The sequence below is a fragment of the Lepisosteus oculatus genome, chromosome 7 (genome assembly GCF_040954835.1).
Source record: "Lepisosteus oculatus isolate fLepOcu1 chromosome 7, fLepOcu1.hap2, whole genome shotgun sequence".
Lineage (NCBI taxonomy): Eukaryota > Metazoa > Chordata > Actinopteri > Semionotiformes > Lepisosteidae > Lepisosteus > Lepisosteus oculatus.
In genome coordinates this window covers 29,849,315-29,875,873 of record NC_090702.1, presented here as the reverse complement: position 1 = coordinate 29,875,873, position 26,559 = coordinate 29,849,315, and the positions used below count along the sequence as shown (strand labels likewise).

General features: G+C 36.3%; 1 protein-coding gene across 1 annotated transcript in view; it reads right to left on the bottom strand.

The window, feature by feature from the left end:
* Positions 1–26,559, bottom strand: part of LOC102692726 (A disintegrin and metalloproteinase with thrombospondin motifs 20) — a 165,268-nt gene that overhangs the window by 49,035 nt on the left and 89,674 nt on the right. Inside the window, exons 14-26 of the mRNA XM_006642906.3 lie at positions 24,131–24,267; positions 23,769–23,886; positions 19,852–19,947; positions 17,636–17,802; positions 16,794–16,923; positions 14,796–14,922; positions 10,876–11,086; positions 9,825–9,989; positions 9,058–9,222; positions 8,280–8,399; positions 7,416–7,523; positions 4,385–4,549; positions 3,561–3,854 (exon numbers count right to left, since the gene is read on the bottom strand). Coding sequence (XP_006642969.1) covers positions 3,561–3,854; positions 4,385–4,549; positions 7,416–7,523; positions 8,280–8,399; positions 9,058–9,222; positions 9,825–9,989; positions 10,876–11,086; positions 14,796–14,922; positions 16,794–16,923; positions 17,636–17,802; positions 19,852–19,947; positions 23,769–23,886; positions 24,131–24,267 — 2,003 coding nt within the window. The remainder of the gene's footprint in view (positions 1–3,560; positions 3,855–4,384; positions 4,550–7,415; positions 7,524–8,279; positions 8,400–9,057; positions 9,223–9,824; positions 9,990–10,875; positions 11,087–14,795; positions 14,923–16,793; positions 16,924–17,635; positions 17,803–19,851; positions 19,948–23,768; positions 23,887–24,130; positions 24,268–26,559) is intronic.

Genomic DNA, 26,559 nt, shown 5'->3' with positions numbered 1-26,559 from the left:
AGGGACTCAGTCATTTTGCGGATTGTAAATATTGCAGATTTTTATGTTCGGTGTAAATGACAAAAGGGTGTTGAGCCCCCTCCGGCCAATGTCTCCACTCTTCCAGAGCTAGTTTAATGGGTAGAAGATCCTGATTGCCAACATCATAATTGGACTCAGCAGGCAAAAGTCTTCTGGAAAAATAAGCACAGGGATGAAGAATTGCTTTTAGACCATGGCGCTGAGAAAGAACTGTCCCCAGTCCATAGGCTGATGCATCTACCTCCAAAACAAAGAGCTGAGAGGGATCTGGTTGTCATAGTAGAGGAGCTGTTGTAAAAATATGTTTAAGGTGGGTAAATGCAGTTTCTGCCTGTGGGATCCATTTGCCTTGTTTCGGATTCTTGCAGGTAAGCGCAGTTATGGGAGCGACGACCGAACTGAAACCCCTAATAAAACGTCTATAAAATTTGGAATACCCCAGAAAACGCTGGATTTGTTTCAGATTTTTTGGTGATGGCCAGTCTTTGATGGCCGCTAATTTACTTGGATCCATTTGTATTCCTTAAGAAGAAAGAAAATACCCTAAGAAGTGGACTGTAGATACATGACATTTTTTTTCAAATGACATTTTTCCAAAAAATTAAAATGTCATCTAAATAAATTAAGACAAATCTTTGTAGGATATCTCAGAAAACATTAATAAAATTCTGAAAACCAGCAGGGGCCTTAACCAAGCCAAAAGACATAATTAGATATTCATAATGTGCATGGTTTGTAATGAAGGCCGTTTTCCATTCGTCACCCTCCCTGATACGAATGAGATTGTTTGCACCACGTAAATGTCATTCAGTGAAGATGGTGGCGCCGTGTATAGATTCCAGAGCAGTAGTAATTCATTGTAATGGATATCGATTCCTGATGGTAATATCATTGAAACCGCGGTAATCCATACAAGGTCTGAGACATCCTATCTTTTTTCTCAACAAAAAAGAAGCTAGCGAGATGTTGAGGGGAGAATAAAGCCAGCTTTGAGTGATTCCTGGATGTGTTCTTCTAATGCCTGAGATTCCGTAATAGACAGAGGATAGATCTTGCCCCCTTCGAGAATTAGTGTTGGGTAGGAGGTCAATTGAACAGTCATAAGGGGGGGAGGTTAGGGCTTTTTGTTTGTTAAAGGCCTCCAACAAGATGCTGTACTGATGTGGAAGTCTGGAAACATCAGTTTGAGAGAGGTCTGTGAAGCCTAACTTTATAGGCAGATGGCAGCAGCGGGAAAGACAATTAGCACCCCAAGCTACTAGTTCATTATGAGACCAGGAAATGTGGGGGTCATGTAGGTGTAGCCAAGAAAGGGGATGTAAAGGGACTCCAGGAGAAAAAGTTGAATATGCTCAAGATGAGTGTCATCAATCTGTAGGGTGAGTGGGACGGTCTGCCAGGAAATAAGGCCTGAAGGAATAGAAGAGCTGTCAATAGTCTGGACTCGGAGAAGTGGGTTTACAAAGAGTAAGGGGATATTCCAGGACTTAGCGAGGGAAGAGTCTATGAAGTTCCTGGCGGCTCCAGAGTCTAAAAAAGCAGAAAGGGGCAGATGTTTACTTTTCTAGGAGAGAGTGGCAGGAAGATGGAGTGCAGTTGGGGTTTAGGTAAGAACTGTCAATATACTCAACACTGATTGAGAGGTAGGCTGGGAATGTTGTCTTCTTGGAGGTCTGACAGGACAAGAGGCCGGAAGTTGCCAAATTGACCACAATAAAGTCAACGACCCTCCAAGTGACGTCTGGTCCTCTCTTCAGTGGTTAGTGTAAGATGGGCTATTTCCATCAGTTGATCCGGGGACACATGAATAGAAGAAAAGTTCCGTGGTGGTGAGGAATTCCGTGAACTAGACGTTTCCAGTCACCTTTCGCAGAGCCTGTTATCCAAATCAATGACCTGAGTAATTGTTTCTTCAAGGGTTTTACCAGCGGGAGGCAAGATAGTCAAAAGATCCTTTAATTCTTCTGAGAGGCCTTGTCGGTATAAAAAAATAAGGGCGTCCTGATTCCAAGACGTCTCAGCTGCTAGAATGCGAAATTCAATTGAACAATCTTGAGCAGTGCATCTGCCTTGACAGAGAGAAGCTAGGCAAGTGGCTGAAAGTGAGCTGGAAACTGATCGATCAAAGACGGATCTAAGGTGTTCTTGATAAAGGTCAAAATCATAAGTTACAAGTGAATCTTGCTCAATTAAGGCAGTAGCCCACTTCAGTGCCCGACCGGTAAGTAATGAAACGATAAAGGCGACCCTTTCTCGAGAGGTTGGAAAGTTTTCAGAGTTGAGTTGAAAAAACTAAGTACATTATGTCAAAAAGCCATGACATCATCCAGGTGGATGCAGCACATTGGCGGTGGTGGAGGGGAGTCCCCATTACCTGTAAAGCGCTTTGAGTGGAGTGTCCAGAAAAGCGCTATATATATAGAAGTGTAAACAATTATTATTATTATTTAGACGGATCTCCGTTAAATCTTTCCGGGATGCCAAAAGTCATAGGTCTGGAGGTGGGACAGGCTGTAGGAGGAGTATTAGAAGGAGGGCAGGTAGTGGTAGGAGGGGGAGAGGTGGGAGGGGGTCCTGTGGGGTTGAATCCAATTGCAAGTCCAACAACTTTCCTGAGATCTGGCATAATGTTGCCTGTAGTTGAATGAGGGCTTGAGAATGTTGATTAAGGAGTATACACATAGAGTCTAACTCCGCGGGATCCATATTTAGGGTTCAGTATTCTGTTACGCTCTGCGGAGTACCCAAACAATAGAGAAACTGTAGAGGAAAAGAGAGTAATTACCAGTAGCCGATTTCCACAAGTTGAAGTCAAGACTCCGATTCGGGGGTTCTTATGCCAAAAGGAGACAAAATGGCGAAGCCAGAAACCAGAATCCAGAAATCGTAATAGAGTCCAATTCAAGAGAATCAAGTGCACAAAAAACAATAGCGAAACACAAACGCCATAACCAGAAATCGAAGTCCAAAAGTCGTAGTAGAAAATCCAAGCCAAAACTTCTAGTACCAAAAAACAAAAGCCAAAACCAGAAGCCGAAATCCAGAGGCCATAGTCAAAAGGGTGATTCAGAAGCCAGAAAAGGAAGTACCAAGTAGTAAATACACAGGTAGCTCGGAGAAGGTAAACGCAATAATGAGCAGTGAGTGAAGAGACAGAATTTTCTGAAATAAGAGAAGGCCGGAGGTGTGGTGCAAAACAGGTGAGGTGATTGGTTAACTGTCAGAGTGAGGTCTATGCCCTCTTAAGGGGACCGCAGAGGAATTACGTGGAGCTGTAACACACTATGAATAAAGGAACATTCTTGTAAGCTCACTATATCAGATACGTTTTATAATGTTTTTTTCAACCAAAAAAAAACCCTGCAAAGACTGCCATTTAACAGCTGTGACGTGAGAACACTTATAATGCAAAACTGAAAGGCGGCATGTACCTTCTGCAAAGATAAACATTAAATTGATGTTTAAGAAAAATTTATGTTACACCATAATGCATGAAAAACCTGAATTATTACTGCATGTCTTAAACTAGATACACGTACTGCGCCCCAAGGCCCCGTCCTCCACTGGTTGTCTGCAGATGGCACATTCCAGTCACTGTGTCCTGGATGGCTAGGGGGGTTGTAATTTAGATGCGGGTTCTGGTAGTCTACAAAGGGGGTGTTTGGTTGGTTATTGGGTCGAAGATGATACACTGATGGGCAGGGCACTGTTGTGCATTCCTGTTCTGTGCTGGGATGATCATCTGGATCACAAAGACTGTCATCCACCTGGTGGTGGTAGTTTCCACAAACAACCTGGCGTGTTGATCTCCCAATGCCACAGGAAACTGAACACTGGCAAAACAAAATGAATACCAACATTAAAATATAAATAACAGGTTTAAGACTGATATAACTAATACAACAGAATACAACTGTTATATAAGATATTTTAGTCTAGCTTGATACATTTTCATAGCTTGTTTTTTTGGAGTAGATGGCATATAATTGACAAATTAATTTTAAAAACACACTTTCCAGGATCTTTTGTATTACAGCCACTTAATAATACCTCAACTGAAAGGAATGAAAGGAGTGAAAACAAAAAACTTTATTTCAAGAGGGGAAAGAAGTAAATGCTGTGGACTTCCTGACTTAAAATATGCCAACTATATCCATATTGCTGTATGCAGCAGCAGAAACAATGTGCCCTTTCTTTCTACTTTTTAGCCCGGAACTAACATTGTTGCAAGGCTTCATGTATTTCTCAGAAAACTGATAATCACGAAAATGTATAATCTTTTAAGAGATAAGAAACTTTTTAAAAGAAAAAAATCTGCTCTGCAAAAAAGAAAAAAAGAATTAAAAAAAACTGTAATACATACAGGAGACCATTCTCCAGCATGCCATTGCCCACAAGGAATAAAGCAGCCGGTGGTTTCTGGGGGGCGAGGTAAGTGTGCGCAGTACGACTCATCTGCTACTCCGCCTTGGCTATCTCTGCAGCTGACATAGCGAGCCTGCTTCCCCTTCCCGCACGTGACAGAGCACTGTGACACAAACACATCCAAATTCTCATACCTGTTCGAATCAAAGCCCTCGGCATTGCAACCCTTGCGCTGCAGGTGGACACACTAATCAACCTATTACCACCTGCTGTGGTGGAAGATCTGTCCTGCTGACACGTGTTTAGCTCGGGGCTATTTTATGTCTGCCTGTGTGATGCTCTGTCATAGTTTGTCTTGGTGTTCTCATTGTACTCACCTCTGTGCTCCGACCGTGTTTATTTGAAGTATGATTCCTGAATTTCCCTGCTTTGCTTGGGGTGTTTCCCAGGCCTTGGACTTGCTTGAACTTACTAGGTTTGGTCTATTGATCATCCTTTTATACTTTTGACAGTACCCTGCAGTTTTGACCTGTTGTCTACCTTTAGATAATGGTTCTGGCATTTGTTTTGTTTTCACCTGCTTCTCTCTGAATCACTGCAACTCACCTCCTGCTGTGTGCTTCTCGCTTGGCTGACCACTTACCCTTGCCTACATCTGGATCCAGGCTTAAGCCTCGCATCACTACTTTATATTATAAAGTACAGTAATATTACAGGATAATGTTTATACTGAAAATCATACAAACACCTATGGACTTTTAGGACTCAGACCTCTCACACTTAGCCCAACCAAAGGTTTAGCAAAGATATGAATTGATAGACATCTCTTCTGGCATCCCTCATAGTCAGGGATAATTGTGCTTCTCAATTGTTCTATCTGTGAGTCCAGAGATAGCTGAGTCAATCTAGGACAGACAGAGTTTGTTACAGTTTAGAATTGATTACCCTAGGTTGTTGATCTGATCAACACATACTGTAGAGTAATCGTCACAAACAGTATAATCCCAAAAGTGTAATCCTAAATAAAAAATCTGATTAAATTAAATGCATTGAAATACTTTAATAATGTAACATTTCTTCATGAGTTTGTAGTTCATCAGTCTTAAAGATGTGCTATATTGTTTATGCCACAGGGATCACTGAAAGCATTATGAGCCGGTTATAAAGCTACATGTAATCCTCTAGAACCTGAAGGGCATTCCAAACTTACTGGGTCTCCATGGCTGGACAGACAGCAATTGAATTCTGTTTACAGAGTGAAGTCACAAATGCTACTGTACATTACATTAATTATTCAAAGCAGCCCTGTTGTGCTACTATTCATTGGAGTGGTATCAGTTGTAACCAAAGAAAGTAAGGGAGTTTCGCAGCGCTGGGGCCCTCGTTCAATTTCTGGGGCACTATCTGGATAGAATGTGTATGTTCTCCCTCGCAGGAATTTCCTGCATGTGTTCTGTCCAAAGACATACTGGTAACTGAATTAGCTTCTGGGATAACTGGTGTGTGTGTGTGCACGTTTATGTCTCTGTGTGCCTTGCAATGAACTGGCATCCTGTCCAGGGTGTACCCTGCTTAGTTTGCTGGGATAGACTTTGGCTCACCCATGACCCTGAGTTGGATTAAGTGCTTAGAAAATAGATGGATGGAGGGAAAGTAAAAATACATTATGTCAGATGATTTTTACTTAGTTGCCATCACTCCCATTTATAGGGAACCGTTAAAATCCATATTCACTGTTGTCATCTAAGTCATTCTATTTTTCTCCTAGTTTGCTTTGCTTACATTTTTTCTAAATATGTTTCACACCAACCCGATTTACACTTAATAGGTACAACATGTTAGGTTCAGAGATTATACCAGTTTCAAACATTTTTAATCAAACCACTTCTGCATTAAAACCACAAAATATAAGAAAATCAGTTTATTTATATAACGTATTTCCCTCTTATTGTGTTTTAAAACATGGAATAGTCCACATAACATAAAAGGTTCCTGCATTGTTATGAAGATCTATAGCAGAAATTCTCAGTATCTGTTTGTTTTAGATAAAAGGAGAATATGTTTATATTAACTTTGGAAAAGCCATTTACACAGTCTATTAACAAATAAGAAGGGCCCCATCAGTTCTGTGGCAGTAATAACAGGAATTCCAAAACTGATAATTCTACAAAGTAAGGTCAGGTAAACTATAGCTACTATTCAGTCCCTGTTCATTTCAAAGGTCTTCTCCTGGAATTTCCCTTTATCAGTAATAAAAGGTTTTGTAGACAATACCTTCTCTGATATACTATGAAGAATAATTGAAATAATTTTCTGTATAAGACCAAAACCCATAGTATTGGCTATGTACAAAGGTCCTTTAATCATTTACTTTGAATTCTCTAATCCAATTGTCTTTAATAACCTTTTTGTACTTATATTGCTGTTAAAACACCTAAAGCTCAAAGAGATGTAACATGGTTTATGGGGTCTTCAGCCATTATTATTGTCCTCATGTCAAAGGTTCTAAAAGGTTCTTTGTTCCCTGAATAAAGGTTGGTATAATATACCTTAACGGAATGAATGCGAATTGTGAGAATATAAACATCATTTGTTTTCAACTAAGACATTTCAAGTGCCCATAAGTACTGGATCAGTATAATTCACCTGAAGTAAATTTCAGATTTCAGTGTTTGATTACATATTCATTTAAGGCAATAACTGCATGAGGTCTGTGGTATTGTATAATTTGAGTAGCTTAAATACTTAAATCCATTATATTATAGTCAAAGGAGTTGATTATTTAGCCAATCATGAAGACACTACACACACTCTGGTTGTACAGTATTATTCCAATTTACTTTGGCAGACTGATTTTCCATTTTTGCAGATAAAATACAGATTGAAGCCCCTCCTTATTGTATTTTCAGGAGATCATAAAATCTTGTCATTGTGATTATTTTTAAAAACAGTAAGTACACTAAAAGTATTAAAGACAGTCAAGAACTATAATCAACTTTGGTCATTTCTGAATTGTATTTGATACTTACAGGAGTCCAGGAGCCATATCTCCACTGTGTCATGAATTCCCTCTGAACAATAGTGTGGACTGTGCTGAATGCTGCAGGGGACTCAGGGCAAGCAGGCATCTCACATTCCTGTTCACATAAGAGCAAGAGACCTCTGCCTCAGTACCTTACACTCAATCTGCTGAAATTGTAAGTCAGCAATTACTATGAACTAGTCAGAAGAAAAACTGGAAAACTAAACAAATGCCAATCATGACCCTGTTTTTAAAAAAGCCTCATGACAAATGCCTTTGATTAACTTAACCAGCCTCAGTTTGTTTGGACTATTTGTCCATACCTCTGTCTATGACTTATTTTCAGAGTAGTAGCTGGGGCTCTGGATTAACTAACTGTGGGTTAAAGTCTCCACCGCAGACACTGCTGTTGTTTTATAGTGCTACACTTTTATACTGATTGCCCCAGCCTGCCAAGCTGTATAAATGGTAATCAGCAATGTTAGATGCATCCTATTAGTGTAGCATCCCAAGGTGAACATAGTCAAGTACTCTTAGTCTGCTTAAAGATACAGAAACCAGAAGAAGCTCTGGCCTGTTACCTGATACTAAGTTGAAGTAGGGACTGAATCTGCTTCTATAATTTATTTATGTATTAAAGTGTGATTCCTTTTCATCTTCACAGCACATTTAATGACCATTTATCTTTCACCACACTATATCATTCACATGTAATTCCAATAACACCAATTATATTAATTTTATAAGGCTGAATTATATTTTGTTTGGTTCTGTGGCAGTAAATTTAAGCAGACTTGCTTTCAAATTAACACAGATTTGATGTTAAACTATATAGAAACAAAGAAATTTGAATATTAAACATAACATTTACCTGACTGTCTCTTGGTCTAGCAGCTGCATTGCACTCTCGGTCATCTAAAGTTTCCCCATATGTCCCTGCTACACACCTTACAGCCCGCATCTGATAGCCATGGCCACAGGTCACAGCACACTACAATACAGAAAACTTCCATTTTTTAATGCACACACAGCTAATTGCTTAAAAGAATGTTAATCATTAATGTTAACTGAGTTAAGTAAATTCAAAATTATTTTTAACAGGATACAAAAACAATGGTTTAGCACCATTTTGCACATGGTATTCATGCACGTGAGGTGAAGATGCTTTATGAAATATTTTATGAAGTGTTTTAACCTTATCATAAACCACAAACCTAGAGTCATTTTATTAAATACTGTATAGTCCTTGAGTATTTTTAATTCACTAATCTAAATAGTTTTGAAAGTATATGTTCTACAGTTTATCAACAAATGTATTTGTAACATTTCATTAAATAAATATATTTAATAAATATATAACCTTTTAATAAAAAGTACTATTCATACTCATTAAAAATGGTCCTCTATCTCAATAAAACATAATTCCATTGTTTGTATAACTGTTTCTTAGGGTGATAAGATAATATACACCTTAGGTATGCTTCTACTTATTGCTAAACTCTGGACTTAACTCACAAAGACTTAAAATACAACATACTGTATTAGCGTCTGAAGTGTTGTTAGATGCTATCAGCCAGGCCTTCCATCTCAAATGACCCATGTTACTCTAGGTGCTCTAATATGCAGACAATGATTGCTTATGGACTCACCATTCCCCAGACGCCAACCTGCCAGGAGGCACACTCAGGAAGCTCACAGGCTCCTACTGCTTGAGGCTTGGTGTTCGGGTTACAGAAATTATCACTCATTCGTTCTTCATTAAGTTGACACCAGACCTGCCGATGTCTTGTCCCCTTCCCACATGTTACAAGGCACTGAGCGCATGCACAGAAAGAAAAATATAAACTGTAAGAGCATGGGGACACTGGAGCTGAATGCACTCCCTTCTTCATAATGAATGTCTTCATAGTGTGAACAAAAGTATGTTAATGAAGACTGAGCATAAACCAAAATACAGTATACTGTATAGCTGATAAAGCTCTGCAGCCCAGTGCTTTTGATGTGTAATAAAATATCTAAACTTTTAAGACAATAAAATCTACATGACTCAAACTTCAGGGAATTGGTACATCCAATTTAATAAATCAATTTTATTCCCAAAAGTGCTTTAAGATATTCAAAGAATTGTGGAACACCTATTTGTTTCTCAACCCTACTTTCTTCAACTGTGAGACTTTATCATCTGCTTTTTTCTGTTAACTTCTGAATGAGCCAGAGAAAATGCTTTTTATATTACTCTGAAATCACTAAAATAACACAATTTAAGTGTGGGTTGCAATAGTGCTATACTAAAACATTTAAAAATTGTTGACATTTTGTACCTAAGAAACTTTTACTTTACTTTTTGCTGTTAAAGCGTATGCATTTAAAGCTGCAGAAAAGCAGACTTTAACAAGTTTAACCAATAACATCTTACCTCACTCCATTCACTAGATGCCCACTCTGGACAGGAGACATCATTACAGATCTCTGTCACCACTCTCTGGTTTTCATGACACTCTCTGTCAACAAGACGCCGACCCAGGTTGTTCATGCAATATGAATCCCTGGATCTGGTACCCCTTCCACATGTCTTTGAGCACTGACAATCAACACAGTGTTCTTACTTATTGTAAAAAAAAGGCATAAGTACTGAAGTTGCATTCATGAGGTTGAAATAAGCACAATGTTCATAGTTACTGTAAAAAAGATGTTCTTTCAGCAAACAAAAGACCACCACAGCCAAGTAGCTGGATCTAGTTAGCTAACTCTATATTGGTATTCAATCTTATTATAACAAAGAACATTGTTCTTTTTTTCCTGCTAATGATCCACATTGGTAGGCAAACAAATTAGCATATAAGGTAAAACCATGACTATTTATCCATTCATATATGTGACTAAAAAGCATGTCCAAGAAGTGATGATATTTATTGATAACATATGCCATTGAATGTGTTATTTGTATTACAGTTTTGTACTGTTCTAATTTAAAAACACTGATGCAATTTGCACAGATGTGTTTTTAATGAAAAGAAAACTGACAGTAAAGCCAATAAGCAGAGGGATACAGCTCATTTTAGTACATCCCAGAGGACAAACACACCCAAGTGGTAGTGATACTTTTATGAATAATAAGAAGGCATGCAATTCCAAACCATGGGATATTGTGAGGTCATTGACAAAGCTATGAAATACTAATTTGTATTGCACAATGATACCAATATTTTTTCATTTAAAATACTTAAAACATTGTTTTATCATAGAAATGACTTAATGCACAGATTGCATTGGATCTCTATGACAGCTCAAGCTGGATGCAGTTTCAGGATGTTGAGATTTTCTAGGTTCTTGAAGACACTCATCCTTTAACCTCACAACATCTCTAAAGCATAACAACATCAGAAAACAACTTAGATCCTGTTGTCCACTATTCAATTTATTATCATTTAACTTATCATATCCATGAACAACAGCTGCACTCTCACCTCTGACCAGGAGGAATAGTGCCAGCTTTTTAAAAGGCAGTCTCCATGGCAGGTCTCTCTGACTTGGGGCTTTGGCTGGTCACTGCAGAACCTGCTTTCAACTCGGTCGCTCTGTGTCTTTAATCTGCTGTACTTCATGCAGTAGACGTCCAGAGTTCTATAGCCTGGACCACATTTAGCTGAACATTCACTCTTTCCAGCCACATGCCATCTAGAAATAAAAAACATACCCAGGACAATCTGTAAATGACAGACGAAGACTTCTCATTGTCTCCAGAACAAGCAAATATCAGCAACAATATAGCTAGGGTATACGGTAGTTGCTATTCGCTGAAGTTCCTTTTTATGATGAGACTGTTCTGGTGACAAAACCTCCCAGGACTCCTGAGTGTTGAATTCTGTCACAGTGGAAGTTTGGCCTTTGGGCATAGCATAGTTCACAACTGTTGGAGGCTGTGGCCCTAATAATTTAGTCGTGGAGTATAAAAGTTCTCATTGTGGGATGACCCTGCTATGGTTAAGCAAACTCCAAGAACTTCCAGTAGCGTTTTATGCTTTAACAGCAAGAAGCTGCCCTTTTTACATAGCGGAATTCATTTCTGCTGGAGGGCACTGTTAGGCTCGGAACTGGAAAAAACCCTAAGATATTATACAGTTAAATCCAAACCAGGGAGAGGTTATGCGTGCCACAGTCTCGAAGAACAAATTTTAAAAATATAACGATTTACATTTTTTCCCTCACCTCAAATGAATCACATCCTGTACTTTGCTGAAGTTAGCTCAACTACTAGGTTAAGCATGCATATTGTATATGCCTTAAACTTTCTACTGGTACTTGTGCCACGTTCAAGGGTACAGCATATTCACCTCACATGCTTGGATCCCAAGTAAAATTAAAATGCATGCCCATTCATCACCTACTTTAGCTTTCTGTTAAGTTCAATGTAAGATTGAAGTATGAAGTATATGAGCAGTCAATATTAAATATTGTAGTAGCAAAACGATTACATTTACCAAACAAACTAACATAACCAAATGTTTGGCTTTGCTCATCATTGACATAATTTGTTCCTATCTCCACCCTTAAAGCAAAAAGGTTATTTTTGTATAAAACTCCATTAGAGTTAGCAGGTAAACCCAAATAATTATATATTTTTTAAAAATCACTTTAGAATTGTATTTCTCTATAAAGAAAGAAAAAGTACCACAATGCAAAAAAAGAGTTTTCATTGTAATGAATAAACAGTTTATGTCATATTGTGATGATAACTACTGTATTTCATGTACCATACAGTGTAGTGAAATCATGAAATGACAGGCAAAGGTATTGTTAATAAAGGCATGCAGCAGTTGCTGTGAATGCAGTTAATACAAAACAATGGCATACCAAAATAACAAAAAAGAAATGCCAAATGTCAGAATGGCTTTTTAAATAAATATTAAGGGAAAAATATGTTTATTTTACAACTTCTAGCAAGATGTTGAGGAAATTATCTAAAAAAAACAATCATCATTCTTTACTGTATTACAAAAGATCAATGACCTACAGATGGGTCCTTGAAAGAACTTGGGAATGATTTGACTGAAAAACAGAATACATACACATGACAATTCAGGACAAATTAAAAGTTGATGAGTGTCAAATAAGTCAGAACATATGGATAAAATAAAACAAAGGAAAATAGAAGAATAAATCAGGATAAAAGACCATTTGAAACAGCCAATAGTGTTTTCGGTCATGCAATACAATGGGAGACTGTAATGTTGATTTTCTGTTTGTTTCTTTTGAGTGAGTGTTTCCTTTTTTCAAAGCTAAGGAAACATTTACTCATATCACAACTTAGCCAGCAGATAAAACTGAGCAGAGCAATCTGTTTCTAGTTCACCAAATTCAGATGTTTGCAAAATAGTCTTGAAAAGGCAAAGGTGTCTGTTTGTATTTTATTTGCTGAAAACACTGAAAGAAGCAATAATGGGAATAATATCCATAATAACCTGAAACAATGTAAAATAGAAAATATTTACAAGTAGAACTTGCAGGGGAGATTTTATTTGGTTACAGTAGATGAGAATATTCTTTCTCTGAAATAAATGAGAGACATGCAATCTACAGTGTATAGAAAATGTGAACATCCAATACAATTTTTGGAATCACAATGTCTTACAAAAATATTTTTGTTTAAAATTAAGCTAGCCTTTTCTTAAATAATCAAAGCATTTCCCAAATCAGTGTTTATTAAACACAATGACATATGAAGTAGAAGAAAAAATAATTAAAATGTGTGAACAAATAATTGATATCCAGTTTTACTTATTAAATATTTAACCACCTTAAACATAATTAACCACCAATAACATGTAAGGGGACAATTTGAATCAGGTGGTTAAATAATTGGATAACACCTAAACAAAGACCAAGTTATACCTTCTGGCCAGAAAATATGTTATTATGATCTTCACCTTACAGGGTTAGTGGAAACATGTCAAGCAAAGATTTCAGAGAACTGCAGAAAAGAGTGGTGTATGCTCATCAGGCTGGAAAGAGTTACAAAACCATTTCTGAAAAGACTTTTATCAAGTCCTCAAATAAAAATATACAAAACCATGATGTCTCTACCCAAGACTAGCAATCCTTCTAAGATCACACAATTTCTTGTATTAGGAATTTGTCTTTTCAGATAAAACTTGCTCTCCATGAGACATAGAGACAGGGAGAGAAGCTTGGGGTCAGAGCACAGGGTCAGCCATTTATATGGCACCCCTGGAGCAATTGGGATTAAGGGCCTTGCTCAGGGGCCAAATGGAGTAGGATTCCTCTGCGAGCCACGGGATACAAACGGGCAAACATCCTTAACCACAGAGCCACCGCACCGCCCCAGAGACCTTACCAAGAGCAACCCGTAAAACACCAGGAAGTCACAAAGAAGCACAAAGTAATATCTGAGGATTTTGTAATCCAGTCTAATTATGGCAAATTTCATATGTCATATTATAGTCTCAGCTATCAGGAAAAGACTGTGAATGATTTTAAAGGGAAGACAGCAAGGAAATAGCCCTCAAATATTATCAGCCTGAAGCAGTTGTGAAAAAGAGAATAGGCCAAAATTCATAAACTCTGATGCAAGAGACTGATAAACAATTACAGGAAAAGTCTTGTCACAATCATTGCTTTCATGAAGATTTAACTGCTGCATGAGAATATAGAATGGTTCAACTTTTTCTGGGCACTGTATGCCCAGTAAACCTTCCTTTGAGTATGTCTGCAAACTCAAAAAAGCTGTGGTAAAATCTGTCATACTCTTACAAGGATATTTAAGATCCTTTACATCATACTTGTATCACAGATTATTTTATCAGTCATCTAAAGAATGTATAAAGGTGATTTTCATTGGTTGTGAAAAATATGACTACCTCTAAAAGCTAAAGGAACTCAGAACCTCCTAATTAAATACAAAACTTGGAATATTGTCAATGAATATAAATGAGAATCATTAGACAATGCTTAAAGCAAACGGAAGGATAACAGTCAAATTATATAAATGCATGCAGAAAGTAAAAGCAACAAACTGAAGCATCGTGGGAAAACGTTCTTCAAGTTGGGAAGTGAAATTTGAAAAACACTTGAGGAGTGAATTGTAACCCAGTTCAAACCAAAGACATAAGTACAGTCCACTATTTTTTATAACACATTTGCTTTCACATTCTTTTTCAATTAAGAAATGCCATTTGTAAAACTGATGTAGAAATGTGTCTGTCAATTACAGTAGTTCTTCCTTCATTCTGCACCCATGTTAGTTGGTAACAAGGACATATAAATCATATTAAAAACAAAAGTGTGCATTTGTAAATCAAAAATTATTTTCATTGATATATTTTTTCATTGTTTAGTTACAAGCTGAGTCAGGAACCCTTTGATTTACCTTAATTCACAGTCAGTGTTACAGGGCTCAGAAGCAATATTTGGGAGAGGCAAATGTTCACAACGCTGATCGGATACCACCAGGTGATCGCTCTTCCGCACACATGCAGCTTTGCGCTTTCGCTCACCTTGAAATAGAAAATGCAAAACTGAGTCTGAAAATTAACATGTAGGACTACCACAGTTTACCTTTACATTGTTTTATACTTAATACAACTGTCTGCCCTTTTCTGGTTTCTAAAACATCTTAAACTAGACAGAACTCGATCTGCATATTTTGGGGGAACCTATTTCTACTTCAGAGAACATATTAAACAAAACCACTATTTTCACCCAAATCGTAACTATGATTTGTGAGCTAGCAAAATTCAACCAAAAACCTTGGATTTCTAACTGCCTTGGTGTTGTAACCTCAGCAAAGACTGAACCTTGTGACTTAGTTGCACTCCAGTAAACTTACTGTTGCAGCATGTGGCGTTCCTGGATCAGAAGGGAAGCTCCCTCTCATGTTTGAACAATACAAAGGATACTGAGTTTGCATTGTAAGTGAAATGAAGACCACTACTAGCTTTTCAAGAGATACCTTCAGAATCGGAGCAGAAGAATGCACCAATGTTTGATACATAAAAAAGTAAACCATCCACTGGCATTTTAATGCTCTTATTTTTATATTTATAATATCTTGCATTCAGTACATATGAGCATGGGACAGTGATGAGAACCACTTTCTAATAAATGCGGTGAGAACGCTTCTTCATTGTAATTTCTTAAAGGGTAATAATAGTTAAATCAATCACACATCTGCTGGTTAATAACGTACTGTACATGTACAGTACTGTATGTGTAATATGCTACTGGTTAGGAAACCAGTAAGTATAGAATTACGATGAAGAAACGTTCTCACCGCATTAAGTAGCAAGTGCTTCTCATTACTATCCCATGCTCATATGTACTGAATGCAAGAACACCACATGCTACAGGTTAGACTAAAAATGGTTTTATATTAGTATTGCTGTAATGTGCTGTACAGGAAATATTTAATGGTACACAAGGACCTCAATATAATATTTTGTTCACATTCATAGCCAATAGTCAGGATACTGTTTAGTGTTTAACACATTGGATTAGACAGAAGCTTTCATTATACGAAAATCATCATCATGTGTTGAATTATTTTTACACTGAGAAACATCCTTAATGACTACTGTAATACTGACTGTTATAATGTCAAATTCATATTTACAGGCAAAGAATGTGGAATATGTCATCTTTCAAAATACATAAAAAGTATTTTACACTTGAACATACTAAAATTAACTCAACAAGTCACCAATGCAAACTTTTAAAAACTATTAATGTGGAGTTTTGTTCATACTGTAGGATGTATGCCAGCAGTCATATCACCCTGCAACTCACTGAAGCAAAGCAGGTGTGAGCCTTGTCAGTACCTAGATGGGAGACCTCCTGAGCAAAACTAAGGTTGCTGCTGGAAGAGCTGTTAATGGGGCCAGCAAGGGGTGCTCACCCCGTGGTCTGTGTGGGTCCTAATGCCCCAGTATAGTTACCGGGACACTATACTATAAAAATAGAAAGGCACCATCCTTCGGATGAGCTGTAAAACCGAGGTCCTGACTCTCTGTGGTCATTAAAAATCCCAGGGCGCTTCTCGAAAACGAGGGGTGTAGGGGTGTTACTCTGTGGTCCTGGCCAAAATTTTCCATTGGCCCTTACCAATCATGGCCTCCTAATAATTCCCATCTATGAATTGGCTTCATTACTCTGTTCTCCTCCCCACTAATAACATCATCCAGGTGGATGCTGCACATTGGTGGTGGTGGAGGGGAGTCCCCAAGACCAGTAAAGCGCTTTGAGTGGAGTGTCCAGAAAAGCACTATATAAGTGTAAGCAACTATTATTATTATTATTATTATTATTATTATTATATCTTTCAATGGTATAAATACCCCAAACAGTATAAATACTCTCTAAATTTGTTTACCTTGACAAATTCTGTTGCATTCTTGCCATGATCCATAGGGATCCCAGACAAACTGTTCTTTGCGGTCCTCAATGGGAATGTTAAAGGAGTAACGGACATCAGGGTTGTATAAATTTCCAACACACAAGACCTAATTATAAAGAAAGAAGTTCATTATGCACTTAAAACTTTTTCCTATTTTTTATTTTAATTTACTTTTATAAACCTAGCCTACTGTCTATATCATAACATCTGTGGAAGCATTATGCATAAATGGTCCATATAAAAATGTTATTGTTCTTGTCAGTAATCATAAATTCAATTATTTACTTAGACTCCGTCCATGTCAGAAGTGAAATAATGCTCCCCATACAACCATAACAACAAAGGGATTAGAAAAGCTAAGAAAAAAATGTTGAAGGAAAAAATAAATAAAAATAATTTTCCCACACAGAAAATGTCAAAGAAAAGAAACAGTCATACATTAATCAAGTTGTAGATTGTATTTTTAATGAGAAATGCTAATAAAAAAGCACTTCCTCATTATACTATCTGCTCTATCTCTGTGACAACATCTGCTACCCTTTGTCTTTGGTTTAACTATTCTGGATGATCAGTCAAGACAAGCAAGACAGATAGGCATCCTAATAGTTGAAATTGCTTTTGGGGAATGTAAACAGTCTTCCACAGAAAAAGTAGCTTCTTCTTTAGATGTGTTCTATAAACATGAGCAGAACACAAGGAAACAAACTTATTTAACATAAAACATCTGAAAGAAAGTAAAATGCACCTTAGTGCAGGGAGTGGAAACTAATGGTTAATGTTCAAGGTTTACTTGGCAAGAAGTGGAAAAGAGTTCTTGCCTGTAGAACAAGTTCTCCTTCAATTTTGTCAGTGCAGTTAATACGCTCCACGTTGGTGTCCGATCCACTGTACTCAACAACAGTTCCCTGAAAAGTGATTTCCCTTTTAAACATGGCCACCACAAAGTTACCGTTTAAAATGAAATTGGACTGGCTATCAGATAATGCTGTTAAAAAAGACACAAACAAAAAAAGTGTAAGTACATACAAATATTTCGGTATCTTGGTTTTATAATATGGAGTTTTTATCATTGTCATTTATACACAATTATTTAATTTGTTTTTTTAGGATTCTTACCTATTGGTGTAGTAGGGAATATAATGCCTCTGATGGGCCTTCACTACACTAAGGGTTGGGAATGTTGAAAAACAAACCATTATGGGAGAAAATGGCATGGACTTTGAAATACCACTGTCATTGTGTCATTTTCTGCTGATGTATTAGGTCAGTCAGACATGAACACTAACTGTTCCTTCAAAATACTATACTGTTAAAAGATTGGTTAAATTTAAATGTAAATTAAACAAAAGATTTGGAATAGGAAAACAGTTTCTACAACATGCTTTTTCAGATACTACCTTATAAAGCTACAGTTAAAAACAGTGCTTTTAATACAAAATGTTCAATACTAGAAAGTCATTACCATCTTTAACTGTGAATTGTTTAAAAATGTACTTTTAAGACCCAAACCCCAAATGGTATTTTATTATGAAAGCATAATTCATGCAGTGGCAAAGTTTATTTTAAATGTGTTTAAAAAATAAAATGTCCTAAGCTTATTTATAGTGCAAAGCAAGACCTTTAGAGCAAAAAGCGAACATTATGTGTTCAATTGCCACTGCTTACAAATTTCCACACCAGGGTGTTTATCATCACACATCTTATTTGGCCCTTGTCCCCTTTCATCTCTGTCAGGAACACATGTCTCTAATTATCACCTATTTTAGACTCATTCATCTTTCTTAGCAAGTGACACTTGGTTTGCTTATCTAACCTATTTGTTTTCTCATAACCACACAGATCTTGGTCTCATTCAGTCTCCTTCATCTAGCACTGAACTATGTGGACTGTGAAAATCACACATTTAAATAACAAAACAACGCAACAAAAATTGTATCTGTCTTCATATGGCATTGTGCAATTTAAAACCATAACGGACAAAAAATAATAATTTGGTTGTTACTATAATAAATAAGAAGATATTGTTCTAAATGTATTCTTTAAAGTTATAAAGGGGTTTGAGCTCAGAAGAAATCAATTTCTACCCACTCATTCACTCATTACAAGACCCAAAACTGATATCAGGTAGATGATTCTATTTGGTAGATATGAAATGTGAAATAATATATCAATTAGAAAATTATTTAGAAGTATAACATTATATTTTGTGATTGAGTAAGTGGGTTGATTGTTTTAATTAATTCAAAGTATTCTGTAATGTACCATTTTATTCTTGGTAAACGCTGTTTACTTGTTATTTTAAGAGATGAAACCATACATACATATAATAATATGGTTTCAGGAGCTATATAATTGTATATGCTTTGTTTCCCCGAAATGCTATATGCATTACAGTTTATATTAATGAAGTCATACTGACAAAATCCTAATTTCTGGATAGTTTACTGTACCAGAGAAAACCTGGTTAACGTATTACTAAATGTAATGTAATACCTTAGATAAATAAAAACAGACATGACTGCTACCATATTAAAACAATGAAAGGAAGTTTTAGATGAAAGAATATGTAATGTTGGAAGACATTCCAAACCACCTAGATGGGTCATTCATGAACTAATTCTAAAAGAATAATCACAAGCAAGTGTGCTCTGTGATCATATTTTTATTGAAAACTGTTTTATATAAATATGAACAGATAAGATAATATCACTTTATTAGCCATATACAATTTCTTGCATTAGGAATTTGTCTTTTTGCATACCCCAGCTTGCTCTCAATGAGACACACAGGAACATAGACTGGGAGAGTGAAGCTTAGGGTCAGAGCACAGGGTCAAGCCTGCGTGTCAAGGTTTGTAAATATAATGTTAATGTTAATATAATTTTCTTTTCTTCTTTTAGTAACAATAATCACTAGAGATATTTATATTGTGAAATTGTATCAAGGTTACATTAAAATACCAATAAATGTCAATATGCCAGGTGAAATAGATTGCAAAAAAGGTAATGTCTCTTATTTTGTAAGCAACACTTACCGAGGTAGTTGTCATCCTCTGGCTTACCAGAGTAGCTGTGCTGTCTTATATCGATATTAGTTGCTCCCGCTGGAATATGTACAACCACATTATAACCTAAAATGGACATTGAATAAAAGTACATTAAAAAAAATGTAATAATATGTATTTGTTATGATTAAAGATGTCTTAAATGCAGTTTTACAGGTATTGTACAGATAATATGCATTACTTGCTTAACAACCTAAGGAGTATTCAGAATTAAACTGTCAAGTAACTGATTACTTTACGTTGATGCATGTTCCAAGATAGAACAATATAAGAATTAAAACATAGGACGAGAAGTAAACTGGTAATAACTGTAATCACAAAGACAAGCATTAGACTAAACAAATCTAAGATCTTTAAATTATATTAAAAATGTAAATAAAAAATATCCTTAATGGACTGCTCAAGAGTAAAGATATTAAACGAATTCCACCACTCGGGGGCAGCATCTGTAAAGGTTATGTCTCATGCACACCGTGAATCGAATAAAAAATGTAAAATCAATTTTTTTCTAAGATCTCATTTTTACATCAGGTGGGTGGCTCCATTTGCAAGTCAGCAAAGATTTTTAAAATGCTGCCGTAGAGTCAGCCTTTGAAGTCATTACATATAATTGTTTTAGCTTTTACTCATACATCTGAAAATAGATGCATTACAACCTAAGCTGTTTTAACAAGACGGACAAGAATTTTAATTGCAGCAAACATGACTAGATTAAATTTCACAACAGGTTTTTATGTTTAACTTAGCTAACACTTTATTTAGTAACTCCACTAATAGCAGGGTGACACTGGAAGCAGAAAAAACAATGAGAAAAGAACCTCGCATTAAGCAAGTATCTTAACAAATTGCAACAGCTGTTCAGAATTCCAGACTTCCAGACTTTTGTTATGCCAGAGGAAAATGCTAGATTGTTTTGTGGAAAAAAAAACACACACCTCGAAGAAAAACTTTACTTTGTCAATATTCTTCACAGTGTTATAACCTTTCAGAACAAACAGGTACAGCTTAAGTTTTCTTGTGCTCCCACATTCCTTTCTAATACTCCTAAATGTAAACTAAATATCATGAAAAGTCCCTCTTTTCCCTACTACTCAAGTAACAATTGATAACATAGGTAATTAACCAAATTTGAAAGCCTAGTAAAGGACTTTATAAATACAATGTCAAATGCTTTCAACTAACAGTATAAGTACATAAGTACATGTAATAAGTGAACTATAAAGCCACAGCAATAATCACCCACATTATACACTTAGGCTCCAGAAGGATTTCAAACTCCAGTTCTTGTCAATGACCACACAATTCTTTTCAATGACCACACACATCATTTACCACAACCACAAATAATAACACAATAGTCTTTGAGAGTTACTTCCTAAAAGACTCTTAAGATCTTGTTTCAATCAAGCTTGGCATTCAGGGATTTTAGAGGCTACCTCAAATGGGAAAAAGAGATACTTTGCAGTTGCTGCAAAATAACTGGATTAGTGAAGCAATTTACATTTAAGCCTCAGGGGCACACCTAATCATTTACAAAGGACCTGACAATTTATTTGCACTGTTAGTAAAATGTAACTGCTTGCCTTATCTGGTTACTCTTCCAAAAATGTGGTTTGCTCCACAAAAACAAAATCTGCTAAAATACTTTGATTTGATCAAAAGTGAGAAGGAAAGAGACCAAAGCAGTGAAGGCTAACACGGTCCCTCACTAGTGTGTTTGCCTAGTAAAAACTACATTAGTTTGTATTCCATTAATTCCAACAGCTTTTTTACAGCACATGATAGTTGTAACAGCTAACACCTACAAATGTAAAGTGTACTTTGGAGAAGAGAAGCCATAAATTAATATGTGTGCAGAACTACTCTAAAACATTGAGCTGTTGTTTTGCTACAGGCATGTGTTCATGACATTTAAGAGTAAAGCTAATGTTTCAATTGGTATGTGGGGCTGGGATGGTTCTGGGCTTTACTCAAGAAACACATAGGCCCGGGACAAATAGAGCACAACCCCTGACTTTCCCAACATGTATGTACTAAAGGGACACAGATCACAGTGCATACAAGTGGTTTTAAGTACATGTCATTACAGATGCAGCCATTCAAAATGCGCGGGCGATACCACATTATTTTCCGGTGCGCTTTATGCAGTCTACCGCGAGTTACCGGTAAATACCGCTAGTTACCGTAAATTCTCCTATAATACCGCAAGCAAAATAATAATATCTGGAATTGCGCAAGGTGGAGCTAATAAAGCTCAACCTCTCATGTTTGAGCTGTTGCCATCAAAATTTTTAACGAAGATATTACTAATAGTATTAATAATGAATGACCTTGGACAAGCTGTAAACTCAAAGTATTGCCCTGGTCCACATTATTTTTTTCATTGACCGTCTTTGTAAAAGTAACACCACAGCATTTCGCAATCACGCATTTGTTTCCAATCATGCAAAGTAAAGTGATTCACCATGCCTTTCACATGCTCATAAAAGAGATTGATTTAGGAACATAAACATATTAACATATGCAAACTGTACTGTATACAGTATGTATATGTATATTTAATGTCTTAACTGTGCCCGTTTAAGTATTGAATATTTATATGGAATTTTACCACTGAAGGAAAATCTTAGTACCTGAGCATAAAAAGAATAGGAGCATACTGTAATGCGTGTGAAGGCCATAAACGATATTAATTTTGGAACTTAAACATACAGTATATGGCTGGTCTCGGTACTTTAAAGAAAAAATACACACCAGTATTCCATTTCTACCTAAACATTTTAAGCATCGAAGTCTTTAACTAACGTGATACCGGAGTCAACAAGCATACTTTTAGAATTTGATTAAAAGGGAATATAATATGGAATCGCGTATCTAAAGAAATTAATAACGATATAATTATATTCATGTTGCAAAAAAACTGCAACGGACATAAAAACTCCCTTGCTTTTAACAGAGCGTTCTGTTAAATTTCTAACTACGGAAATTATTTAAACTGTGACACTTATCATTCAACCAGAGCTCGAAATATCACAAGGGTCCTCTAAAGCACAGCAAAAACTGTATTAAAAGAATCGTGTATCTAAAGAAATTAATAAGAAATAATTATATTCGTGTACTGCGACAGGGCTGTGTAGGGCTGTTTCACCTCTCTCTTCATGTGACTCTATTCAAATGCCATTTAGCAAAGAGGGGATGAGAAGAGTGACAAACAAGTATACAGTATTTTAGATCTTTTTTTCTGAACCGGGGAAAATCTTATCATGTTTCTCTATAACAATGGGGGGATCATTGTGTGGTGCAGAACTCAGTCAATTCAAACAAGTTCAGCGCTGATTCAGTTTAAAAAAAACTGCAACGGACATATGCTCCTATTCTTTTATGCTCAGCTACTAAGATTTCCCTTCAGTGGTAAAATTCCATATAAATATTCATTACTACAACGGGCACAGTAAAGACCTTTACTGTAAATCTTTCTACGACAGACCAACGGACCACGAGTGCCCCTGTCGGTCAACCAATCACGTACCGCGTACCGCGCGTCATCGTGCGTCACAATGCGCGACACCGTAGCCAATTACCTCCGGTACGTGTCTGTACCGCGCACTTTGAATGGCTGCATCTGTATTTTCATTAAAGTGAGGCTCAGTTTTTCATATACAATTACCATGAATATATGATTTTATCTTAAAACCTCCAGAACAAAATATAGGTGTACTGTATGTTCAATGTATGTTAGCTTACTGTTCATGTGCATCTATAGATATTTAAAAATTGTAATATAAGAAAAATATACGTGTGTTCTCGTAATTTAATATTATTAACTTATCTTCAGTTTTAGGGTAAATGTAAAAAAATCTATTATAGTTTGTCATAATCAGGCTTACCATATTGAGCACTATTGAAGGTCCCAGCTAAAGTTTTGCATGATGAGTTATCACCACCGCACACTCCACATTTGTCTCTCCTTGCTTTGGAGTTCAACACATGGTCACATCCAGCTTGCTATAAGTGAGAGAAGAAATTGATGCATGAATGAGCAAAGGTATTAGATAAATACTTCTCCAAAATACTTTTGTATAGAAGAGTGTTTTCATCTCTTCAAATGCAATACTTGAGAAACCAAATGTTTTATTTTTTAAAAGGATATTATTTAACTCAAGCTGGATATTCAGAGAAATGCAAAAGATTCTATTATATTAGTACAAAGTATTTTATTGCTCATAGCATTAGGAGGCCTTATCAATACCCTGCATAATCCTTGTACACAGATGTCATGTGTGTCTGGTCCACACTGGGTTCCATCAATGACGCGATCTTTCAGTTGATAGTAGGCAGTTGTTCCAGCAACTCTGCAGAACAGCTTGCAGCGATCCTTCATGAGAACTGAAAGAAAATGCACAGTGCTCATTAAAACTATTATCTATTTACAAAAATAAAATACAAATTGTGTGATCTACAAAACTCCCTAGGCTCATTCACAAAGATTTTGTAAATGTCTAAAAAAGACAGGTATAATAGGTAGTAATCACAAAGGTGTGTACCCCTAATGTAAGCACGCCCAATGGAAATCATTAGTATAGCTACACATGTAATGTAAGTGCAGAACTAAAAAGTCGACATTCCTAGTCAGTGCATCTTAAATGATATTGTTCGTACTGTAAGCATCACTGACTATAAGCCTATGTACAAAAGGCTTCATGGAGACTTGTCTTGAAAAGTTTTGCAAAACAAAAATGACAGAAAATGTATCATAAAAGTGTCAGAAAGCTATGAAAAGGGAGATCAGGAAATAAGGAAAGCTAATGTTCGGTACAGTACAAAAATAGTACTGTACAGTATAATCATGACCATGGTTGATACCTTGCATTAAATCCATGGCCAATATTTCTCAGAATGACTGAGAATAACTAATATTTAATAAGTATTAAGTGACATGTATAGTCAACATCTAGTAAATGACCTAAATGTGTTTTATACCCTTTTTGAATTTGAATATAACTGCAGATAACAGTACTGACTTTACTGGATATGAGGACGTCAATAAGAATGACACGGTAGATGTAGTAGGTGCATAGGCAGTTTAGGAGAGTCAATGTTAAGAAGAGTGCATGCCAGATACTGTGTCTGGCAGAGTTCTTACTTTTTGTGTGGATCAATATGATATTTTTTGTCTGCTTTTTTAGATTTCTTTAAATCTCTGTGGAGGAAATGTGTTATTATTCCCATCACAAAAACTGCCAGGTCACATGAGTTAATGTGGTTCTCACATTGCTTTCTACCAAAAAGTTTGGAGATAATACTGAAGCAACATATTATAAAGGAAACACAGAACATTACTGATTCCCTGCTGTTTTCATATAGGGAAAGGGTAGATGATGCAATCATCACTTTGTTACATACAGTACAGTTTATAAACATCTTAATCAAGCAAAGTCTTGTTTTAGAATGTTGTTTTTTTCTTATTTTCTGATTAAATAGTAAACTGGTTATTTTGTAGTAAACTAGTGTTACTAATACAGAATCAACTAAGTGTGTAAAGTGTACCCAATAACCTAAACTAACCTTATACACCAAAGTTCACACAAAAACACAAGTAAACTAGGAAAACAAATAAGGGAAAACAAGAGAAATCAACAGGAGCAGGGTACAAAAGAACACAAAGGTTGAACATGTAACACATCAGGGGCAGGGTAAAGGCAAAACAAGGATAAACACACAAACAAGTGAAAGTACAAAGAAACTAAAAGAAAACCAACAAAACAACAAAGCCGAAGCAATAACCAAAAGCGAAGCGAAGCGAAGCAATAACCAAAACCAAATGGGGCCGAAGTCAAACAAAAGGCCTCTTGTTTCAGAAAACCTCCATGTTATATGCTGAATAAGATGCACTCTGATTGGCTGAGTGCTAATTGATGATGACATCATACTGAAACAGTGGTGTGATGGTTGGCCAATGGGGGAGGGAGAACAATCAAGGGTCAGCAGTGTGGAACATAAAAAAAACACACACAGACCACACACTGGGACATAACACAGCTTTTGATTTTTTTATGTTTCAACAGGTAACAGTAGGGAAACTATAGCTTTAGAATGATGAATGGTCCATTCTAAATGATTTTGTTGAATGCTGTGATGAGTTCTCTTTGGTTTTAAATGTTTTGAAAACAAATTCACTTATCATTGACTTTAGGAATAATTTAGTCTCCCACTATAATAATTTGTAAAACTGCAGAGTGTGTTAATGGTAACAAATATTTTGGACTGGTCATAGATAAAACAATTAAATTTTCTTAGAAAACGTGCTTCTTTTCTATGAATAATTTACTGAGAGTATCTTAAGGTTTTATTTGTCTGTATGATAACATCAGTATTACAAGTAAATACTATGTTGGGGAACATAGTGAACACAAGTAGCAAAACCAATGGAGTAAATCAGATCAATCTTAATACACTGAAGCCGAGTAGCCAGACTTTAAAAGAAGCAGAATTGGTGGCTGATGTGGTTGCCCACTATAGTGCCAGCACTGTTTTTGTGATCTATCTGTATGTGAAGATTCCCTGTGTAATGAGTGGGAAATGCCTCAACCACCAAACTGTGTGTACCAATGTTCTTTAAGCTCAGGGCCTGTCTTATTCCTCACACCTTTGCCTGGGTGTAAGAAGTGTTAAAAAAAA